This window comes from Phytophthora infestans, genomic scaffold (genome assembly GCF_000142945.1).
Source record: "Phytophthora infestans T30-4 supercont1.44 genomic scaffold, whole genome shotgun sequence".
NCBI lineage: Eukaryota > Oomycota > Peronosporomycetes > Peronosporales > Peronosporaceae > Phytophthora > Phytophthora infestans.
In genome coordinates, this window is record NW_003303715.1 from 1,013,744 (window position 1) to 1,035,592 (window position 21,849).

Here is a 21,849-nt window from a genome sequence, read left to right on the forward strand (position 1 = left end):
AGCCTGTGCGCTCTTCGTCAAGGTCTCCACTTCGACCGTTAACATGCCTCGCGGCACTGCTAAGAGCGGTGCTAAGACACGCTCCAAGGCTGCAGCCGGTAAGGCGCAGGCCAAGAGCCCTAAGCCTCACGGCAAAGGCTCTGCACTCAAAGAGGCTACTCAGGTGGCCTCCGAGGCGATCGGTTCCTCGGGTGACGCGGCTGCGGACAAGCGCGCAAGCAGGCGCCGCAGTCCGTCGCCCCCGTCTTCAGACAACCGTCCGAACCCTCGGTTCGTAGAACGCGAGTTCAACTCGGGCAGTGAAGACGATGCCGAGTCCGAGAGCACTCAGGATGCTCCTGCGGGCTCTGTGGGAGGGCACAGCCCAGTGCCCAGTGAGCACAAAGTAGGTAGCATGCAGTCGCCCGCTAGTGATCACGGTGATCACAGTCCCAGGACCTCTGTGCGCTCTGAGAGTCCGGCCGTTAAGGCTAAGGGCGCTCCCAAAGCTGGTGGCGATGAGGAAGAGAATCCTCGCAAACGTCTCTCGGTTGCCGAGGGTCTTGCGCGCGCTAAGGCCTCTAAAGCCGAAGGCGCCAAGCCCTCAAAGAAGCGTACCGCCTCTAAGTCTCCACTCCGCGAGTTGAAGGAGACTCGACGCTCCTATCAGAGTCTCTTCGGCTCCTCGGATGAAGAGGAGGAGAAGGAGGAAGAAGAGGGTGCCATTGTTGAGCCCCGGGAGGTCTCGAATGACCTCGACCAGCAGCAGGAGGATTTCCAAGATTCCCAGCGTGTGCGTGGGGGTTCGGTGGCGGCACCCGTCAGCCAGGGAGCTGCCATCAACTCAAGGGGGTATTGGCATCCCGAGGAGAGCTCTGGGGCTGACCTCTTCTTAGAGCTTCTCGTCGCTCCTCGTGGCCTTGTGGGCGGCCACACTTCTAGGGGCATCTATGAACGAGCCCTTGTTAAGAAAGAACAGTGGTTCGTCGACAACTTGGAGGCTGCTCGGTATGTGCTTCTCGCGCCACACCGCATTCCCCTTAAGGACTTCACGACTTGTCGTAAGAAGCCCGAGACCCGGGGTGGTCTCTATCCTGTTTGGGAATACCCCTGGGTTATGCCCGAGAGCTGTCCCACGTGGAGTTCTTGTGAGGACATGTTCTGGGCGTGGGTGGAGACTCTCAAGTACTCGCCCACGGAGTTATGGGAACTCCATGAAGATTAGCAGCTGTCCCACATCCTGGACCAGCGTGATCTTCGTGTGAGGTTTGCCCACTTGATCAGCAAGCGTATGCTGCCAAGGGACATCCTGAAGCGCGCGGCTTCTAGCGCTCACGATGAGCGCGGGTACGGTATGTATTCATCGACCGTACCCCGTTCGGGCAAAAGGCCCCGGACTACTTATGAAGCTGCCGCCGCTTTTGTTCCCAGATTGCGACAGCCTTCGGGCAGTCAATCAGGAGCCGTTCAATCGGCTCCCACGAGTTCTCGGAGTGGGCATAACCCCTCGACTTCACGAGGAGCTGTCGCTTGCCGCGACACCGTTGCTCCTGGAGGATCCGCTCCACGTGGAAGTGGGCTTCTCCATTCCGGTCAAGCAGGGGCGGAGGTGCCCTCGTACGAGTACGAGTACTCGGCGCCTCCCGAGAGCCACTCTCGTCCGAGTGCTCCGACTGCGGGTCCGACACAGGACCCTGTGGTTGACCGCCTCCGTCAACGTGTCCTCGTGCTTGAGATTGCACTTGGCCTTGGGACTGGCGGTAATGCTGCCGCCCAGGCCGGGAATTAGGGCGAGCTCGCTCGTCTAGCGGGCCGCCTGGACCTGGTGGAGCGAGAGGTCGCGAGCCTGCACCTGCGGGTGGATCGCCGGGCCTCTTCGTCCGATCTGGACGAGGCCTTTCGCATGATCCGACGGATCGAGGCTTTGTTGCCACGTCCGGAGCCGCCTGCGGCACACTCCCAGACGTACGCGTATGGTGCGTACCCGGCTTACTCAGCGTACTCGGCGTATGGCGCCGGGGTCCGTTCGTATGGAGCCCCTCCGGCGTACGGTCTTGACCGCAGCCTTGCCGTCCCGACCGAGACTTGGGTGCCTGCTCCGACGCCCTCGTCGACGACTGTGACCGGCCCTCGCTTCGAGGAGCTGGGTCAAGGGGGATCTGCGAGTCAGCAACCCCCTGCGGGTCAAAGTACCGCTTAAGACGTCCGACATAGAACGTCGGGTGCGTCGTCATTGACTTTGGAAGGTCGATGGTGTACGACGCACCATGTCTGGCCAGGACTGCAAAAGGTCCGATGAAGCGGTGCTTCAGTTTGTTGCTGCCGACAGAGCTAACAGTGTCTAGAGGTAGGTTCCTCGTGTCTAGCAACACTAAGTCACCAACCTCAAATATACTTAAGTTTCCTCATCCTTGTTTGTCTGAGTACTCCTTTTGTTTATCTTGGGCCGCTGCCATGGCATCGCGGACCCTGCTGACAATGTTCAGCTTGGTATCCATAAAGGATTCCACCTGTTTCCGCAGCGAAATTGGCCTCACATCCGAGACCTGGGAGGAAAGGGCTTTCCGAGCCTCTCCCCCACTTAGAATAGAGGAGTCAGTGTCTCCTCGAAGAGTGAGAGGCACTCTGGGGTGGCGGAAGCCGTTAAAGTAGAACGGCGTGAACCCCGTGGACGCGTGCACCGCGTTGTTGAGCGCAAACTCAACAACTGGAAGCTGCGACGACCACGTACGTGGCGCTGCCGCGCACACACTGCGCAGAGTGTCCTCGAGCACTCGATTGACGCGCTCCGTTTGGCCGTCTGTTTGCGGATGATCCGCAGTGGACATCTGCAGACGAGTTCCCAGTAAAGGGAACAGCGTTTTCCAAAACGCAGCCGTGAACCGCGGGTCTCGGTCCGAGATAATCGTCTCCGGGAGACCGTGATAGCGGAACACGCCATCGACGGGCAACCTTGCGGTTCGTTCGCCCGTAGCGGTAACGGAAACTGGAGCAAGATGTACCATCTTGCTCAGGCGACACACGAACACCAAAATTCCGGTGTTGCCGTGTCCGTCGGCGGGAAGCCTAAAGATGAAGTCAAGACTCATCGACTTCCAACAATCAGCCGGTACGGGCAGGCTCTGGAGTGGAGCCGAAGAGTGCCCTGCGGGTTTGACCCGCTGACATGTTTCACATGTCTTGACGTACCGGGCGACCCACTTGTACATGTATGTTCACCAGAAGGACTGAGAGATCGACAGAAAGGTCTTCTCGCGGCCCAAGTGGCCGCTGGAGGGCGTGTCATGCGCCTCCGCCAGGATGTCGAACTTCAGCTCCTCGTCGTTGGGTACGATCACCCGTGGAGGATCAGTGGGCTCCACCCGATAATAGAGGAGGCCCTCCTTCAACTCATATTGGTGGAGCCGGGAGCGCTGTCGCGACGAAAGCCAGTCAGACTTCGCGCTCGCTCCTGCCGTGAGGAACTTGACGATAGGCGCGACAGCCTCATCGTCTCGATACGCCATGTGTAACCGATCATATAGATCCCTTGTCACCCGTGTGATGTGAGCCAACTTGTAGTCTGGACGTCGAGAGAGGGCGTCCGCAAACACGTTGAACTTGCCCGGCTTGTATTTGACGCGGAAGCTGTACTCCGGGAAGAAAAACAACCACTTCGCCATCCGTGAGGAGGAATAAGGCGAATTTGTCGCCGTCCTCAAGGATGCGTGGTCTGTGTAGATCACAAAGGGCCTAGAGCCCAGAAGGTGAACACGGAACTTCACAAGGGCATATTTCATTGCCAGGAGCTCCTTGTCATGGACAGGGTAGTTCCGCTCGGCGGCTTTGTGCTGCCGGGACTGGAACGAGATGACTTGTTCCTGTCTAGCCGCGTCGGCCTGCGGCAGTGCACTCTCGATGGCGTAGTCGGATGCATCGCAGACGACGCTAAACGCCTTCGTCTCGCCCGGCAGGCCCAGGACAGTGGCCTCTTGGATACTGGCCTTGATGCTGTCCAAGGCATCCTGGTGCTCTTGTTCCCAGCGCCAGTCGACGTCCTTCTGAAGGAGGCTCGACAAGGGCTTGAGCGATTCTCTGTAAATCCATGAGTAGTGTGTCACACAGCAAATAGTCCGAGCTGTCGACGTATGCCTTAACCGCGTCATCCTCCGTAGTGCTTGCAGCTTCCAACAGTGTCTTCAGCTCGGGTATATACGCTGCAACAAGAGCTTTTAGCAGGCTGAGAATAAAAGACGGCTTCGCTTCAGCGTCTTCTGGAGCCTCACTCCTCTCGTCAGCTTCCAGCTCCAGCAACATCACGCCATACTCGACAATTTCTTCCAGTAGAGACACGTACAGCATCACGTTCGACGTGACTTCTCTCCGCTTCTTAACTTCCTTTAGCGCACCCATCGCCTTCGTCACTCGCACAGAAACGTCGTCTACAAGACCATCAGCGAATAAATTCTCTGTAAAGCGAACCACTGCACGATCGCAGCGGAGAGTGCTGTAGGCGTCTACCAAAAGCATCGCGTCCACGAACGCTGTGGGTCTTGAGACTTGGTTCAAGACGTGGGACACCAACCGAGACGCGCTCTTGGTATCAGCGATATCGAACTGCGTCATGCCATACTTAGTCAGCATCTCTTGGATCTCCATCAAGCACACATGTTCTTGCCGTTCTTCACGTCGCTCTGTCTTCCATTGCGTGGCGTTGTGGGCGGATCGCTTCAATGCGTCCGAATACGGAGGGAGCGAAGACCTCAACAAGGTCAGGGTAGCATCTGCACGCACGTTAAAATGAAAGGGTAGATTTGATCCTCAGGTAACGCGCCGCGCCGCAACGTAATGTAGTAGAGCCTCGCACTAAGTAGAATTGAGAATGAATAAAGGTTGTCGCTAGCTACGTGGTTACCCTAGCTAACTGCTTGTGCATCCGTTTCTGTTAGGTCTCAGCGTTGGTTGCTGTCGACAGGTATTTGCTGGCGTTACGTGATCGATCTCACGTGACGCAAGCCACTACTTCCAACACTCCTCCTCGACGGCAACAACCGTACATCTTTTACATGACCAGCTTCAGCATAGTCACATTTCGCCCAAGCAACGTAGCGCCAAGAGGTTTGGTCAGAATGTCGGCCCTCATATCTGTTGTAGGACAGTAGCGCACTTCAATGTCCTTGTTGCGAATTGCTTCGCGTATGAAGTGAAACTTGATGTTAATATGTTTCATGCGTGCCGTGGTGACATCGTTCTCCATATTTTTTATGGCGCTCTGGTTGTCGATGTTGAGGATAACGGTATCTTAATTGCCCAGGTTGAGCTCTTCAAGCAATTGTTTTACCCATAGGCAATTCTGCACCGCAGTCGCACCTGCAATATATTCGGCTTCGGCCGTTGACAAGGCCACTGTAGACTGCTTCTTGCTGTACCACGAGATGGGCATGTCGTTCATTACTAGGAGGCCACCAGACGTAGACTTAGCGTCCTTGCCGCCAGCCCAGTCAGCATCACTGAAAATGACTGCTTTAGCATGTTGTTGTAATCCTTGAGGCTTAATGAATGCGAGTTTCAATCCTCGCGATCCTTGTAGGTAGCGTAGCACTCGTTTGATACCTGTCCAATGAGCAGTAGTCGGGGACGAAACAAAACGAGCGAGATAGTTCACCGGCATGGTGATATCTGGCCTTGTACACGTGCTTAACCATAGTAACGATCCGATTGTCTCTCGCATAGCGTCTGTGTCGAAGAAGGGCTCGCTGTCCTCTGTCTCTAATGCACGCGTCGATTCCATTGGTGTTGCGACAGGACGACAATTTTCCATGCCAAGTTTTGTAAGAAGTTGGTCAATATTGGCAGATTGTTGTAGGAAGATGCCCGATTCGGTCTGCTCGATACAGATGCCCAAGCATTTCTTGGCCTCGCCCATGTCCTTGATTTGGAATTGGTTGTTGAGCATCTTTATCGTCCAGTCTGTATCGCTGCTTCGCTGGCTGACGATAATAACGTCGTCGACGTACAATCCCAACACTGTCAGCTTACCATCGGACCGCCGGAAGTACAGGCATGGGTCGAGCTTGCTTCGCTCGAAGCCTAATTCTAGTAGGTAGTTGTGAATCTCGTCATTCCAGAGTTTTCCGCTTTGCTTTAGACCGTAAAGGCTCTTAAGCAGCCGCAGCGACTTTCCTTTTGGTAGTTTTAGGCCTTCTGGTGCTTTCAGGTAGATAGCCCGGTCCAACGCGGCTCGTAGGTATGCGTTTGGTACGTCTCCTTGACGGATGACGGCTTGCCAAAGTGCTGCTAAAGCGACAATAAGTCGCAGACTAGCGATCTTCAACACCGGGGAAAACGTTTCTCCGAAGTCGATACCTTACTTCTGGTTGAAGCCACGTGCGACAAGTCTAGCCTTAAATCGCTCGACTTCGCCCTTGTTGTCGAACTTCAGCTTAAATACCCATTTCGCAGTTATCAGGTTTCCGTCAATGGGTGTATCAACAATTTCCCACGTTGCATTTTCGGCAATAGCTCGCAGCTCCTCCTGCATCGCCCTTTCCCATTCTGGCCATTGTGAGCTGCATCTAGCTTCCTTGACAGTTGTCGGCTCTGTAATGTTCTTACCTGCGAGCAGAGTCGATAGTGCTGCTCCGCCTTGAAGTGATACAGTGAGTAACGCACTTACTGGAGTCGAAAACTCATCGATAAAGGACTGAGGCTACGTGAAGTCGTTATTTGGGAGCGGCCGAGCTCCGCGGTTCAGACCAAAGACGCGCTGGATTGCGCGTGCACTCGGCTCATGATTGCCTTCCGCGTCCTCGGGTTGTACGCCATTATCTTCCGTTTGTTCATAGGGTTTGCGAGTGTTTTCTTGCTCGCCGTTGCCAGCCGCAGTCTCACCCCTGATTTGTTCTTTGTCGACGGCATCCATGTATCGCCCCACAGCTCGCGCATCAATGCGGTCAATATTTTGAATATGAGTAGTGGTCACCATACGCTTGGTACGCGGGATGAAAACCTTGTATGCCTTCTTATGGGCGTCAATTCCGACGATGATTCCTTTCTCAGCACGTTTTTTAGTCGATTTCTTAGCTGTATGAGCAATATGGCTGGTACACTTAGCCCCGAACCGTAGTATGTGGGAGATACTCGGTGTTTTACCCGTGAGAGCTTCGATCGGTGATGCATGGTCTGCGTTCGATCTAGTCGGCAAGTGGTTGCGGATGTAGCTCGCATAGAGAACAGCATCACCCCAGAAGCGTTGAGGCAACGCGGAGGCCCACAACATCGCCCGGGCCGAATCCATCACAGTTATATGAAAGCGCTCGGCTTTACCGTTTGACGAGGACATTCCTGCCTCGGTTGACTGGTGTCGAATTCCTCGATTCAACAGAAAACGATCAAGGCGCATGCTTCCAAATTCACCACCTCCATCAGATCGGAGGACCTTCACCTTGATGTCATACTGACGTTCGAACTCGTTAATGAAGTCTTCAATATTTCCCTCAGCATCACTCTTTTTGTAAAGGAGATAGACCCGGTTGAAATTTGTAGCGTGGTCGACAATGGTCAAAATGTGCTTATGGCCTAGGCGATCTGGAGTCATGTCGGTCTTCAAGTCTTCACAAAGTGTTGCACCTGGTTCATCCGTTGGGGCCGAAGTGGAAGTATCATGCGTGTTTTTAGCTCGACGAGCTTGCTTTGCTTCCGCGCAATTCATGCAAAAATTCACATTTCTGTTCGTAGCGATCATGCCTTCAACGAGCTTCTTGTCGAGCATTCGAACAAGATCCTGATAATTAACATGGCCGAGTCGCTCATGCCATTGCCGGAGTGTAGAGGACGTCATCGCTGCGAATGAGGCTGCACCTTGCTCAATCCCGATAGACCATAGGCTGTTAGTAGGAGATCGGCCCACTTCCGCAAGAACTTTGCCAGTTTTGCTTCGAATAATGCACTTCTCATTTTCACCGAAGGTGCACGAGATGCCTTTCTTACTCAGCTGACCAACCGAAATCAAATTGTGATCGATATCCTTCGCGAAATACACGTTCTCCAGCAAAATAGCTCGCTTAACTCCTTTCACAGTCACAGTGATAACCGTACTACCTCGCTCTGTAGCCGGAACGAGATTTCCGTTTGCAACTCGGACGGATAAGTAAGCAAGTTCCATCGCGAAAAGCTGACGGCGGTCGCTGCACAAATGGTGAGTAGCTCCTGAATCGACTGTCCACGTACCATCGTGCTCAGGCTGCTTAGTAGCTTTTACCGCCATCCAGACGTGGGCTTCAGCGTCGGAGTCGTGTGCCGAGTCCTTATCTTCCTCACATTCTTCACTAGCAGCCGCGATGTTAGCATTCCCGCTTGACGCCATTCGTTTTGCCTGTTCAACCACTGGACACGAAAAAATCTTGTGTCCAGGTTGACCGCATACGTGACAGCGTATCTCGCCTCGATTCCCAGTGGTAGCAAATGCTTGACCGTTATTTTGATGGGGAGTCGACTTAGCAGCATAGTCGCCATTATTTCCGTGGCTACCCCCATCATTGTGGTCAATAAAGCGATTGTTGCGCTCGTGGTTGCGAGCACCATGCGATTTACTGCGGTCTCCGTGGCGATTTTTACGCTGAACGCCACTTTTGTGACCATCGCCCTTCAATTTATAAAGCAGGCGCTTCATGCGGTCCGTTTCCGCGGCGTAGTCTGTTGACTCTCCGATATTGAGGATAACAGCGTAGGGGCAAGCTCAGGGCACGCGTTGTTGCCAAATACTTCCATGACAAGTTTTGTCTGGTCGCCCTCCATTAAGCTCTCAATGAAGTTCAAATATTCCACGTAATCGTGCCATGAATCGCCTTCACGCTTGTAGCATTGCATCTTCGTGCTAAGTTCGAGTTGACTAAGTTTGCAGCCAAACTCTGTTAGTAGCGCTCGCTTCACCTCGGAGTATGGCATGTCTTCTCCTTCATGACGCTGTCTCCACTCTTCATTTTTCTTGTGGTAGTGTCTGGATGCGTTACCTTCGAGAAAGCTGACAATTATTGACGCCTTGAACTCGTCCGTCCATGTCGAGCCATTCACGAGTCCTTCTGTCCTGACTGCGTGCTCGAATTCATGGATGAAGTTCTCGAATCCTGCGCCAAGACCAGGGTAGACCTCGGTTCCTTTAAAGTTCGGGCATCGAACATCCTTAATCTTAGGTTTCTTGGGGGTAGGAGGAGCTGTGGCCATGCTAGTGTCTGACATTGATAGTGTTCTAGCGTCCAGTTGCGTCCTCACTGCCGCAAGTTCACTTTGTAGCTGCCGTATCAGCTGGAGCTGGCTGTGTAGCTCTACACTTTCGCGATCGGCTTCATCAAAGCGAAGATCATCAGGGAAACCCAGCGTGTTCGGCCGTGGACCTTCACGAGCGTCAGCGAAGACGTCAGCACCTCGTGCATTCATTCCGCCTTGATCTTCGACGTCGCTTCGCGTATTATTATTAGTCGCAGTTGGCTGGGCACATAACCAAATGAAAGGGTAGATTTGATCCTCAGGTAACGCGCCGCGCCGCAACGTAATGTAGTAGTGCCTCGCACTAAGTAGAATTGAGAATGAATAAAGGTTGTCGCTAGCTACGTGGTTACCCTAGCTAACTGCTTGTGCATCCGTTTCTGTTAGGTCTCAGCGTTGGTTGCTGTCGACAGGTATTTGCTGGCGTTACGTGATCGATCTCACGTAACGCAAGCCACTACTTCCAACACGTTAATATCCGAGATTTCCTTCAATAACACCAGCGCTCTGAGTTCTTCAGTGGATTGAGCAGTCTGGACGGATTCTGCCAGCTCCGTCACGTAGTCGTGTAGCACTGAGTCGACTTTAACGCCACAGAAGCCAAGATATTTACGCACATGTTTCTCCATTGCATTCTTGAGTAAAGCAGCATCGCATACACGGTCCAGCATACTCATGGCGATGGTTGCCGGTGTTTCGTCCTCGAAAACCGGCAGCGAAATGTCGAATTGATGCTCCACTGAAAGATACTTCACGTGTCGTAACTTTTCACGTAAATGTTCCATACGTTTAAAGACATTCGGCTGTTGGACGTCAGTGTTGGTCGATCTACTCGACGTCTGCAGCTCCAACTGCATCGTAGTGTCTGTCCTCGGGTTTGAGTAGACTGCAGATGCGCATAGCCGAGTCCAAATCTCTAATAGCTGCGGCATCTTCCGCTCTCTTTAGCAGCCACAGCGCTACTTGGTCGAGGAGAGACTCAGTGCCAGTCTCCGTCGCTTGTGACTGAGCCTGATGGATCAGCAAGGGTAGAACCTCATTCTGGAGCCAATTCGCATACGCTGATACAGGAAGTGACGCGGGTAGACCCTCGAGTAGCTTACCGATGCTGTGGACAGTAGCGTCGTCTACGTGACGACTCCACAGTAGCCTTACAGCTCTCATGTTGCCCAATTTCATGTACTTTTCCAGCAATTCAGCCACACCACGTGATCGAAATCGACGCCATTTCTCGCGTAGTGTGTCACGTGTAGACGAACTACGCAGTAGCTGGAATGTGGTCCACTTGTACGACAAGTCGCTGATTTCATCGCACCAATGCAGTAAACTTGCCATGCGAGACGACAATTTTGGTGACGAGCTTGTGTACTCCCGAATCCTCGCTGCTACTGCCAGTAAGATCTTGAGAATAACGCGGGAATCTTCCTCGCTGTCTCCAATGCAGCGAGTACAAGCATCAAGCTTAGTCTGATACCGCTTCATCCTTCCTTTGTGCGTCAAAGACGAGATCGATGTGTCCACTAGCGACTCGGCCATCGTGACGGTATCTTCACCAACACTCTCCTCTCCTTCACTTCCAATACTATCGTCCGTAATACTATGATCCCCAGTCAGTAGTACCATCGTGACACCGCCTTCGGTTCGACACGCTGCGAGTGCTTGGCAGTGACTAGAGCCACCGATTCTTGCGAATAGCGCGACGTCCCTGTACACGCTATCAGTCCAGTCCAAGACCGCTACAGTGTTAGCATCGCCAGAGTCATCGTGCGAGATTTCAACCAATTGAAACGATGGTGTGGCATTGGCGTCTTCAGCAGCTCTGGCCACAACGAGTAGCGACGTCGAGTTCGATTCGCTCTCTCCACGATCTCCGACCACCGCAAAGCTCATTATTCCGGACACAGCTGCCTCCTTCAACTCGGTCATGTCTCGCCAATTCCACCTACCACAAATATTACGTTAGCAAAACGTCATAATCGCAGTCTACATCCTCCATACCAAGAGAGTTTTCCTTCACAGAGAACCACAAGCGCGCTGTAGTTGGCGTCAAAGTCCATCGCCTCTACGTGAGTCGATCTGGAGTCGTTCCCCGCCACTTTCTAGACCGCAAATCCACGTCAACACCTCAACTTTTGGACAATCGTAAGGTCTCGACCACTCGCACCTCGATCTCCGTATCATTCGACTTCCACACACTCAGAAACGCTCCATGATTCCCTAGAAGCACAAAATTTTCCGACTGAAAGTGATGTGTCTACAACAATATAAGTAAAACCTCTCAAAAAATTATAGACATATCCGCTTTATCGACACTTACCAGCACACACGACTGCGCAGTAGCTTGTAGCCGCCCGAAAAAGTCGTCCGGTTAAAGCGAATGGTCCGCAGAATCTCGCTCAGCGCCTCCTTGGGCTTCTCCAGCACCAATTTCTCGAACGCAGCGAGTCTCAAGCCGCATATTCGCAATAATAGTCCCAATCGGGTTACCACCACCAGCTCCTGCGCGTCGCTCGAGCTCTTTTTGCCTTCCGAAGTGGCAAATTTAATCGAGACGACACTGTCCGAGTCCTCGCGCATTATCCGGTGTCCGAACAATAAAGCCCCATTGCTCTTATACAGAGACAGCGTTCCTGTAGCGTCAGCGACTGCGAGGAACTCTCCACAGCCGCAGAATGTCATTGCCTGGACCTCTTTAGCGGTCTGAATGACCTTCTGAGTCGCCTTTCTCGCCTCTTCCGGCTCTGACACGTCCACAAGTTTTACTTGTATTCTGTCGTTCACTAAAATGGCGCTTTTAGCCCCATGAATGGTGATCCACGGCGACTTTTGGTCCGGGATTGAGGCTTTATGCGTGTTGTGACTTGAATTTTCGGCGGATTTAAAGGGCAGCTCACACAACAGAGACGCAGTCAATTGCACAGATTCGCACGGGATATTATTGCCATGTTTTCGTCTTCGGCCAGAGCAGTATTGGTGAGGTCTTGGTACAGTATCGGGTGAGCAAAAGTAAGCGGAGCACGGAATACTTAAGCTCATTATCACGGACTTCGTTATTTTCCTGTCATGTGAATTTGGCGTCTGACACATAATCTTACATTTTATATTGGACTATTTTGTGTGCGCACTGGAGAAATGAAATGGCTTAATATACGAAGTATTATCCGGATTTATTTTGTTAGTATTAACACTTGGTAGAAAACCTAGTAGGTGTATTTTTACATCATTAATTGGCGCGATGATCGCGCCTGCGACTCTTTCAAGGACCCCTCAGACGGAGTTTGTGGCGCTTTCATTTCGTGGGTTTGGCTCTTCATCCTCGGCGTTCATCTGGTCACCTTCCTTTTTCACTTGTGCTACGCCAAGTTCTACTGGATAATCGGCTTGACTGTTTTGAGCTATTCGCTAGACTCGTACGACGTTGGAATGTCTCGCACTGACTTTCGTACAATTTCCTACGTGTATGCAGCTTTAGCATTTCTAAATGGTGGACTCTTCCTTCTCATGCTGGTTGGGTCATTTCGCGAGCGTTGCTTAGTGTTTTATCCCTGGTCTCAGTCAACAATTAAGCGAAACAAGGCAAGGCATTATTTAACAATATGGGGACTGTAAATTTCCATGTTCGTAAACAGGGGACGTCAACCTTCCAAATGCTTCGGAGAGCAACGGCTACATATGCGAATATCGTTAGTCGGCGGGGTGTTAATGGACGGTACTTTTATGTAATTCTTGTCTGTCGAAAGATAGTGGAGACGACTTTCCAAAGTGTACAAGCCTATAAAACGAGCAAGTATATGATTCAAACCGGTTTTTTCGTTAGTTTACTGTTGCGCGGATAGGACTCATTTCCCTCAACTGTAGCATAAACTGGTACATTTACTTCATCAAAGAGGTTTTGATAGGGGGGTTTTACTTAATGTCTGGAGTACGGTACTTTTATTTTAATAGTGACCCAGAGCTGGAATATGGTAGAGGGTGGGTTTTCATTTCGACTTGGTACAGTAGTCCGTCTTTATAAATAACACCAATATGTTTTGCGTCTGATCTTGGGTCAAATTACAACTCACATCTTTTGTTTTCCTGTAATCTCGCATTTATCCTTTAAACTACATTTTTATCAGGTGTTCTTCGATGCCCTCAGTGTGACAACTTGTTTCTCGAGCGTGCGGCCGTGGTTTGCTGAGAATCTCAGCCTGAGATACATGTAATGCCAAACAGATGATTATCTAGCAGGATAATACCAAGATTTGTTAACGTGCACGGAAGCCAATATTAATTTATTTCAGTTTCAATGAAGCCAGTACAGTGAGTGCCTCAAAGCGAACATACAAAACAGATAGCCTATAGCATCTTATGCAACATATTTTTATCTTTAAGTTTTAATAAAGGCTCGACCCTCTAATGTATCATTAACTTGATTTTTCTATATCGACATTGATTTCCTTGTTAAGCCTGCTCACTGTAGGTAAATGAGGTATCAGTCATACACGGTTTAGTCTCCTCGCCAGTCGTCTCACGAACCGGAATGATGGAGAGTTCTTCACTTTTCAAATATCTCTCAAGGTGTCTTGACTCCAGAATTCTCTTCTCGGCCCAAACCAAAAGAATGCGCCTATCGCTTATCCTACTCGCCACGGCTTCGGTCGCGCTCCTTGTAGACACCAGTGCTCGTCCGACAGACACAGGGACGCGCAAACGCTTGAAGCAGAAGACAGTTTCGACGAATGATGACGCAAATGACGCGGAGAGCCTTGAAAGCCAAGCGTTCCGTCGAGTCTTGAAATCTGTGGAAGCGATCGAAGCGACTGAACTTCTGACTGAGGACTCAAAGGAAGAACGAATTCTGAACGGGCTTTCCGGGTGGAAAAGGCTACAAAACCTCCGTAAGGCTGAGGGCATTAAGGAGATCAGGGAGGCGTTGGATATCGCAAAGGTCGAAGTGAAAGCAGTGGCTGAAGCCGCAGAGAAAGCAGCTAAGGCCGCGCAAGTGCAGAAAATCGCAGACCAATTGGATGACGTTACGGTAAAGAATATGCTCAAGAATGTCGACACCAAAAGCGCAGTATTTCACGCATGGCACAAGGAAAACGTCCATCCTCAGCTTGTTTTTAGTGCTTTCGCTCAACATGTCAAGTTCAGCAACGACAAGTGGAACAAGATAGCCATTCAATATCTGGATTTTGTCACTGACATGGCGAAGGCTGCTGCGAAAGCGACCTAGGGCGATCGTCTAAATATATAAAATCTTCCTCCAAACATATTTTTTCAAGTCTTGAGAAACCAACTTCTTTCCACTGGTGCGAAAATCCGACCGTCAGAGCGCGCTAAGAGAGCGGAGACCCACCGAAGTTTTGGGGGCGCGATATCAACTGAGATAAGATGCTTTTCTCGATCAAGTACGAATAGTACAGATTTCGCACGGATATTAGATACTGTACAAGTAATGCTCAAGTTGTTTCTCCCAATATGTGGTAGAATAATTCTGGTTGTGGAAGTTGCATAATAATTTAATTATACAACACGTCGGTGTACGTTTTGCACAAGTAAGCTAAACCTTCTACAGACCTACTGTACTTCGAAGTACAGTAACTGTGCTACGTATCGAGGTCATGGCCAACGAAGGAACCGACTAGTCTTACCAGTGTACGCCATAATAGTCGCAAAAAATACGAACAACAGAAAAAGTATCAGTTTCAAAATCTGTCATCTTTTCAACGAAGGGGTACAGTTTTCGCCATTACCATAGCATATTTGAAAAATGCTTCGCGATTTAAGACTTATTTCCATCTCCTTTGTTAAAGCTACGATGTCATTCCATACTTCGTATCCCACGACTTAATTGGAAAACTTGGTAGTCGTCGCAGTCGATTGCTTGTCAAAGAAAATGCCAATTCATCTCGGATGCATTCATCAGATATCTAGAGTAACCTGGAATAAAAGCTTCACGAAAGTCGCTGGCCAATCCGTTGACAATCTTTTCCAAATCCGCACAGTAGGGAGTTCCACTCGCGATAATATTTGGTGTGCCTTCTACTCGTCTCTCCACAAATAGATCAATCCACGACCAGAAGAACGAAATCTTAGTCCCAGATGCATCGATAATCATTGGTGAAAACGTCACCTCACGTGGTAGCTCGTTCACATTGGTATAGCTAAGAGTTACATGCTGGATAGCCGAAGTTTCGAGTAGTTGACGGGGGTAGCACTTTGATAGGGTTTCCTGCAAGTGATAGAGAGTTTGGTTGCAGTCGTATGAGCGACAACGGAATACTCGGAAGCTGACTATTTTCAATGTAGATGCTCGCATTAACATCCCACTTCTCATCGATATTGTCCGGTAGTGTCTTCAAATTTGTCTCGCAAAAGGTTATTTGCGTGAGGTTAATCGGGAAGTCATTCGACTGCAACCCGAGAGGAAGAAGTCCATCCGTCATATTGGTTCGAATCATTGATAACACTGTCAAGTTGGGATGACACGAATAGGTTAATCGGGAAGTCATTCGACTGCAACCCGAGAGGAAGAAGTCCATCCGTCATATTGGTTCGAATCATTGATAACACTGTCAAGTTGGGATGACACGAATTTGTGACTGCAGCGTCAGGGCCCCAGTCTCGAATTGTCGAGTTGTAGATCCAGATTTCACACAGTCGAATAAGTTCTTGGAACATTGTAGGGATTTCAAGGTCAGGACAATGCAGAACGTGTAGCTTCACTACGGTAGTGTGGTCGAATCGTTTCCACTGATCTAATACATCGACTATTGACCCAGTTATTCCCATTTTGTAACAATTAAATTCCACTGAAAAACATGCAGGAAGTGCTCCAGTCATAGGGTATACCTTAGGACTACATTCCACCAATGGCGCCTTCGATGATGCTTGCACGTGCAAAGATAAAACTACAGTACCCCATGCGAAGAATACACAATGAACAACATTGAAGATCATACACCGCGTTCGATGCGATAAATGAGCGTTGTAGCATCCGAAATTCCGTGGAATCAGACACTTGTAGATTCCTAGTTGCCCCCAACATGATCTTGTTTAGTTACTCTTGAGGCTGTGTGGCGAGAGACAATTGGTTTAACCGATTTTTGTCCACGTTGTTTGAGATCTGCAGTATTGGGCCCTTGAGTGTGTGCCACTTGATTCCCTCTGCCAGGTTTCCAGCGTAGTAATTCTTTCATACTTGCGATGGCTGCAATGATACCAAGAGCAAATACTACGCGAGAAACCAAATCTGACCATGAAGATACAAGCACCAGTCTCGCTTCGTCGAGCATCTGAGCCATCCAATCGCTGTCTTCTAGCAGTTCGGAGCTGAAACTCATGATCTCAGCATTGAAAACGTCCACATAGTTCAAAACAATCAGAACGGATACGCCCACCGCAGACATCAAGTCCAAAGTGCAATCCAGCACAATTGCTGCCAGTCTTCGACGGCTTCGTCATTATTGAACAGACGAGTATGAACAAGTACAGACGACCAGCACGCGCAATCCTTGTGTGCGTAAACATTTTTTTGTCAATGGTATTTCCAAAATTGGTGAAGTTTATACAGAAATCTGCCTGAATAAGGAGCGCCTGATATAAATTAAGAAAGAGATTGCATAAGCTGACAATGCCTCGCTAGAAACAGACTATGATATCGGATCATGTGCATGTATTGAATTAAGTTAGGATAAATTGAAGATTCGACTTTTGAAAGAGACCAAAGTGATATTCCAGCAGTGCTGATTCAGCAGCACTGCTGAATCGTGAAAGCGCTAACTTTAGATCGTACAGCCTTCTCCACAGGCCGTCCGCGCAGCACAGCACTTGATTTAAGTATGCGGTATTTTGTCGTTTTGCCAGGGGCCGTTGGAAGCCCAAACTCTTCAACCGCCCACTCAGCTAGCTCATTTTACGACAGACTAGGTGAGCGAGCAGCCTTCTTGAGGATGGCTACCTTCTCGGACCAGGTGAGGCGGAGACGATTGGAGGACATGGGGGTGCTGAGGACGCAGTCGGCTAGTGATCTTGAATGTAAATGTAAACGAAGTTTTCCCCAGCACCTTCCACGTTATAAATTGGGCCTTCCACTTGGCCGCTTCTTTGATTGAAAGGTCAATATCCCGAAGAAAAAGGTCCACGTTCACTCTTTCCTCAGTGCGAGGGTCTTCGTGTATCTTGTCGCCGACTCTGAGAAACCGCTTCTCGCTCATTTCGCTATGATCTTCAGGCAGCATTCCTGTCACACTACTGCGCGCCATTTTTTAAATTGAAATCAAAGTCAGTGCCTGGATTGTACCGGTATTGTCATCATCACTATCCCATCTCCCTTTATCTTTCCCGACTATAAAAATTGCGAGGTTATTAGTTGAAACCCCGTTCCTTATTCAGGCAGATTTCTGTATAGTGATAACAAGCCGAGCGGAGCCCCGCCAGCGAGGCTCTATCAAGTTGAGGCCAAGATGAATCGTGAGCTCGCGGGTTGGTCCCAATTATTTAGGCCGTAAACATCGATATGTTGATGCGCACATCGCTACGCTCAGCCTTTTAAAGCCTGCAGTCGCTACTGCTGCTTAAGAGCTTGACCGAAAGAGTTCTCTCGGTATGAAACGTACTTAAGGGGGAACATATCATAACATATGATATTTCTAAATCTCTGAGCTATTAATAATCAAAATGTTATTTTAATTTTTGAAAAACTAAGCTACTATTAATATTAAATATAGAAAAAGTACTATTACATTAAAAACAAATCATTTGATATTTGGTTGCCACTATTAATAGCCCCTGGGTGTCTTTTCTGATACGGTACAGTACAGTATCAGGGATACCGTAAACGAGATCGCTTCCTTCTGTCACGGTCTTCGGCTAGAGGAAGGACTCGCTATTCTGGACGACTGCCTACGGCAATTTAGCGAGCGGCGTAAGAAGAGTGTCAGGCCCGATCAGTCTCGTTCCCCGTCACCGGCTACCTCGTCCCTAGTCTAAATTGGAACGAAGGAGTTCAGACAGTGGTACGCTGACTCCGTTTACGAACGACAACTAGAGGTACTAGTGTTGGTAGGAGGTACTTTGGCAAGGTAGAGAGCTCGTGAGAGAGCTCTCAGTCGTGAATTTCCTTCTTTTACGAGAAGTGCTCAAGAAAACAAATAGGAAACAAGTATATTTTACACATCTAATAACGTCTAAGTTCCTACGTCGGCTTTCACAAGATACACAACCCCGACAAGAGAAGGAGACCGCGACAATTTTGTAACGGGGTACGTAGCACTAAGTGTACCCTGGTTACATGAAGTGTGACACTTCACACTTCAGGAGTATGACATGTCATACTCCGGGATATTTGGTACAAGGTACCAAGGTCATTCAAAACCAACCATTGGTTAAATGACATTGCATTTCTATAGGTAACTGATAGTTTGTATTAACCTCAAACTTAACCTACCTATAAATATACTCAGTTTACAATCTACCTTATTTAGGTCACTTCGCTCTTTTTAATTAAAGAGGGGACCTGTGAACTGCCGTTCACTGAGAGTTTGTATACTCTCGTTAGATAACTTCCTCTAGCGCAAGGTGCTGTGTGACCCCGTCACACTTGGTAGCACTTGTAGTCAATCCACGCCATCGCGGGTAGACTACCTGAACCTCCGAAGTTCGTTGCCATGGATAGGAACGACTTCTCCCATATGAACGACTCTCAGTTCGAGTCGGTTCGGAAGATGGCAGGCATCTTCGGGATGGAGGCCCTGCAGAGCCTGGTGGTATCAACACCGGCTGAGCAGCTCGAGCGCGTCAATGCATTCGACGCGTACGAGCAGGGCCTCATCGCGCATGTGCGGGAGAACCTGCAGGCTCCGGCGGCGGAAGCAAACCCGCCTCACCCGAAGCCAATACGGCTGAAGGTAAAGCCGTATGAAGGGAAGGAAGGCGAGAACCTTCACTTCTGGGTCCGAGAAGTAGAGCTCGCGATGGACGCGGCTCTGTTCTCGACCGAGCAACTGCGTGTTGCTTTTGCACTCTCCAACCTTAGCGGTCGTGCTAAGAGTTGGGTGTACACTCGGGAAGCGACATCCCCTGGATGTTTCACATCCTGGGCTCAGCTGTGCGAACAGCTCCGAGCCGCGTTCCTCCCGGCGAGCTACGAGTACCGCCAGCGTTCGCGCTTCCTCGCGTGTAAACAAGGAAGACGCGAACTGCACGAGTATGTGCAAGAGATACGGGAGCTCACGGCGTCCCTAGTGGGAAACCCACTCAATGAACACATCAAGATGACTGTGTTCATGGACGGCCTTCGAGTGGGCCCCGCACGCACTCAGCTGTTCCGGGTGCAGGCAAGCACCCTTGAAGAGGCGATTCAAGTGGCTCTTCAAGAAGAATACAGCCATCGCCAGGCGCGTACGCCGGCCTCAGCGTGGCCTGGGAGTTCCTTGTCGGCTCCCGGTCGAACAAGCCCCAACGGACCAGTTCCCATGGAACTCGGGTCCGCCGAACAGCGTGACATCTGCTGCTTCGGCTGTGGGAAGATGGGCCACTTCAAGCGCGACTGTCCCGCGGAAAGACTCCGCAGACGGTCCTTCCCCAAGCCCGTCCTCAAGGGTCGCTGGCAGAAGCCAGGATCCCGGGGACAGGGGAACGCAGGGTACCAGTAGGGGCGGGGCGCCCTACTGGGGAAGAACTAAGTCTTCGTGATGGGTGCGCGGGTGGCGCGTACCACGGGGACTTAGCCCCTGAGAGTCTTCGCACTCTCGAATCGGCGAAGAGCAGCGGCGGGTTGCTCGTAGTACACGGATGTGTACGGGGGTACGATCACCCCTTTAGAATCTTGATTGACTCTGGGGCGTCGAAGAATTTCGCACGCCGCCAGACGGTTGCTCGTAACAGCAACAAGTTGTTCGAAGCTTTGCGAGAAAGCAAGGGCAACGGGACGGTGTCAGTGCGACTGGCCGACGGGAAGGTCGTCACTGTCCCCAACGTCCAAGTGGATCTGGCTGTCAAGTTTGAAGACTTTGACAGCCTCGAACAGTTCACTGTTCTCGATATGGATCCATATGATATGATCCTGGGCATGCCCTGGCTTGAGAAGCACGAGCCCTGGATCGACTGGCGAGGCAAGGCAATCGGTGCCAGCCGCCCTGCGCAGTCCGACAGAGCATTGGTGAGTCATGTTCCCACCTCTGTCAGGACCCGGGGCGCCCGCGAGGGCTGCCAGGGTACCAAAGCATCCGGCAGATGCTTGGGAGTCGTCGACGTATATGACGACTCCGAGGATGTTTTGATGGTGGCCGCGCCCAGAAGAGGCGCCGGCCAAGTGGGTAACTTAGGTCCACAGGCGGGTAACTTAGTTCCGCAGACAGCTGCAGCTGTCATGAACACTGAGAACAGCGTGTTCAGAGTGGGTAACAGAGTTCCACTCACGGTCGCCCAGACCATAACTGAAGAGGAAGACGTCGGATACGCTTCCTGTGTGAGTAACACAGTGCCACACGCGGTCGCCCAGACCTTAACTGAAGAGGAAGGCGTTGAACACGCTTCCTGTGTGGGTAACACAGTGCCACACGCGGTCGCCCAGACCTTAACTGAAGAGGAAGGCGTTGAACACGCTTCCTGTGTGGGTACAACAGTACCACACGAGGCCACGAGTGCCTCGGATGTCGTAGCGACGACATCCCTAGACGTGGGCAGCAAAGCTCCCCGTCACAGAAGCCGTCGGCAAAGACGCCGCCGCCGCCTCAAGTCGGATCCGAACTTCGTTCCGATCGACGTCGCTTCAAGCGACTCGGAGTCCAGGGCCCGGGCTCCTCCGACAAGGCCGGTGGAAGAGTGTTATCACATCTTCGATAGCGAGACGGGTTTACCCGTCAAGGCATCTGGTGTCCACTTGGAACCGTTGCCAGAGGTTGCAGAGATACTGAACCTCGAGGAAATGACGGCTGAGTCTTTCCTGGCCAACCTCAAGGCTGGAGAGATCGCTGAGATGGTACTCATGAGACCTGAGACCACTCAGGAGGAGCTGAACTCCTCCTCTGTCTTGGACGAGAACGTCCTGGAAGACATGAACAAGCAGCGTCAGGCGCGCTTGGGTTCTGAGATTCTCAAGAACCCCAAGGATCCGGTGTATCCTTTGGTGACGGAGTATGCGGACGTGGTGAATAAACACCCACCGACCCAACTCCCACCGGATCGAGGCGTACGGCACAAAGTATTGTGTCACGAGGCAATGGCCTCTCCCGCGCGAACAGTGCGAGGTCATTGATGCCTTCTTCGCCGCGAAAGCGAAGGCAGGCATGGTGCGGGAGTCGAAATCCCCGCACTCGACGCCGACTTTCTGCGTTCGTAAGCCGAACGGAAAGTGGCGTCTGGTTCACGCTTATAACAAGCTGAACAACGCAACGGTGCCGGCCCAAACACCGATCCCACGAAAGGATGTGTTGTTGAACAACATGGCCGGGAGCGTACTGTACAGTGCGCTGGATTTGGTAGACGGATACTACCAAATCCTGATGCGAGAGAGTGACATCCCGCTCACCGCGGTAAGCACTCCAAGCGGCATGCTTTGGGAGTGGCTCGTCATGCCGCAGGGCTTGTCTAACGCCCCGGCGACGTTCAATCGCCTGGTGACGCAATTGTTCCGCCCTT

The 21,849-nt window shown here is 51.0% G+C and overlaps 2 protein-coding genes across 2 annotated transcripts; both read right to left on the reverse strand.

Moving 5' to 3' along the window:
• Positions 1-9,662: 9,662 nt before the first annotated feature.
• On the reverse strand, positions 9,663-12,536 carry PITG_16532 (uncharacterized protein; the record flags this gene model as incomplete). Its single annotated transcript, XM_002897510.1, has 4 exons — positions 9,663-9,961; positions 10,326-11,164; positions 11,540-11,992; positions 12,442-12,536. 4 exons carry the CDS (start codon positions 12,534-12,536, stop codon positions 9,663-9,665), a joined length of 1,686 nt encoding a protein of 561 aa, XP_002897556.1.
• Positions 12,537-16,866: 4,330 nt separating this feature from the next.
• Positions 16,867-17,471, reverse strand: PITG_16533 (uncharacterized protein; the record flags this gene model as incomplete). Its single annotated transcript, XM_002897511.1, has 1 exon — positions 16,867-17,471. The coding sequence occupies one exon, from the start codon at positions 17,469-17,471 to the stop codon at positions 17,133-17,135; it is 339 nt and encodes a 112-aa protein (XP_002897557.1).
• Positions 17,472-21,849: the final 4,378 nt, after the last annotated feature.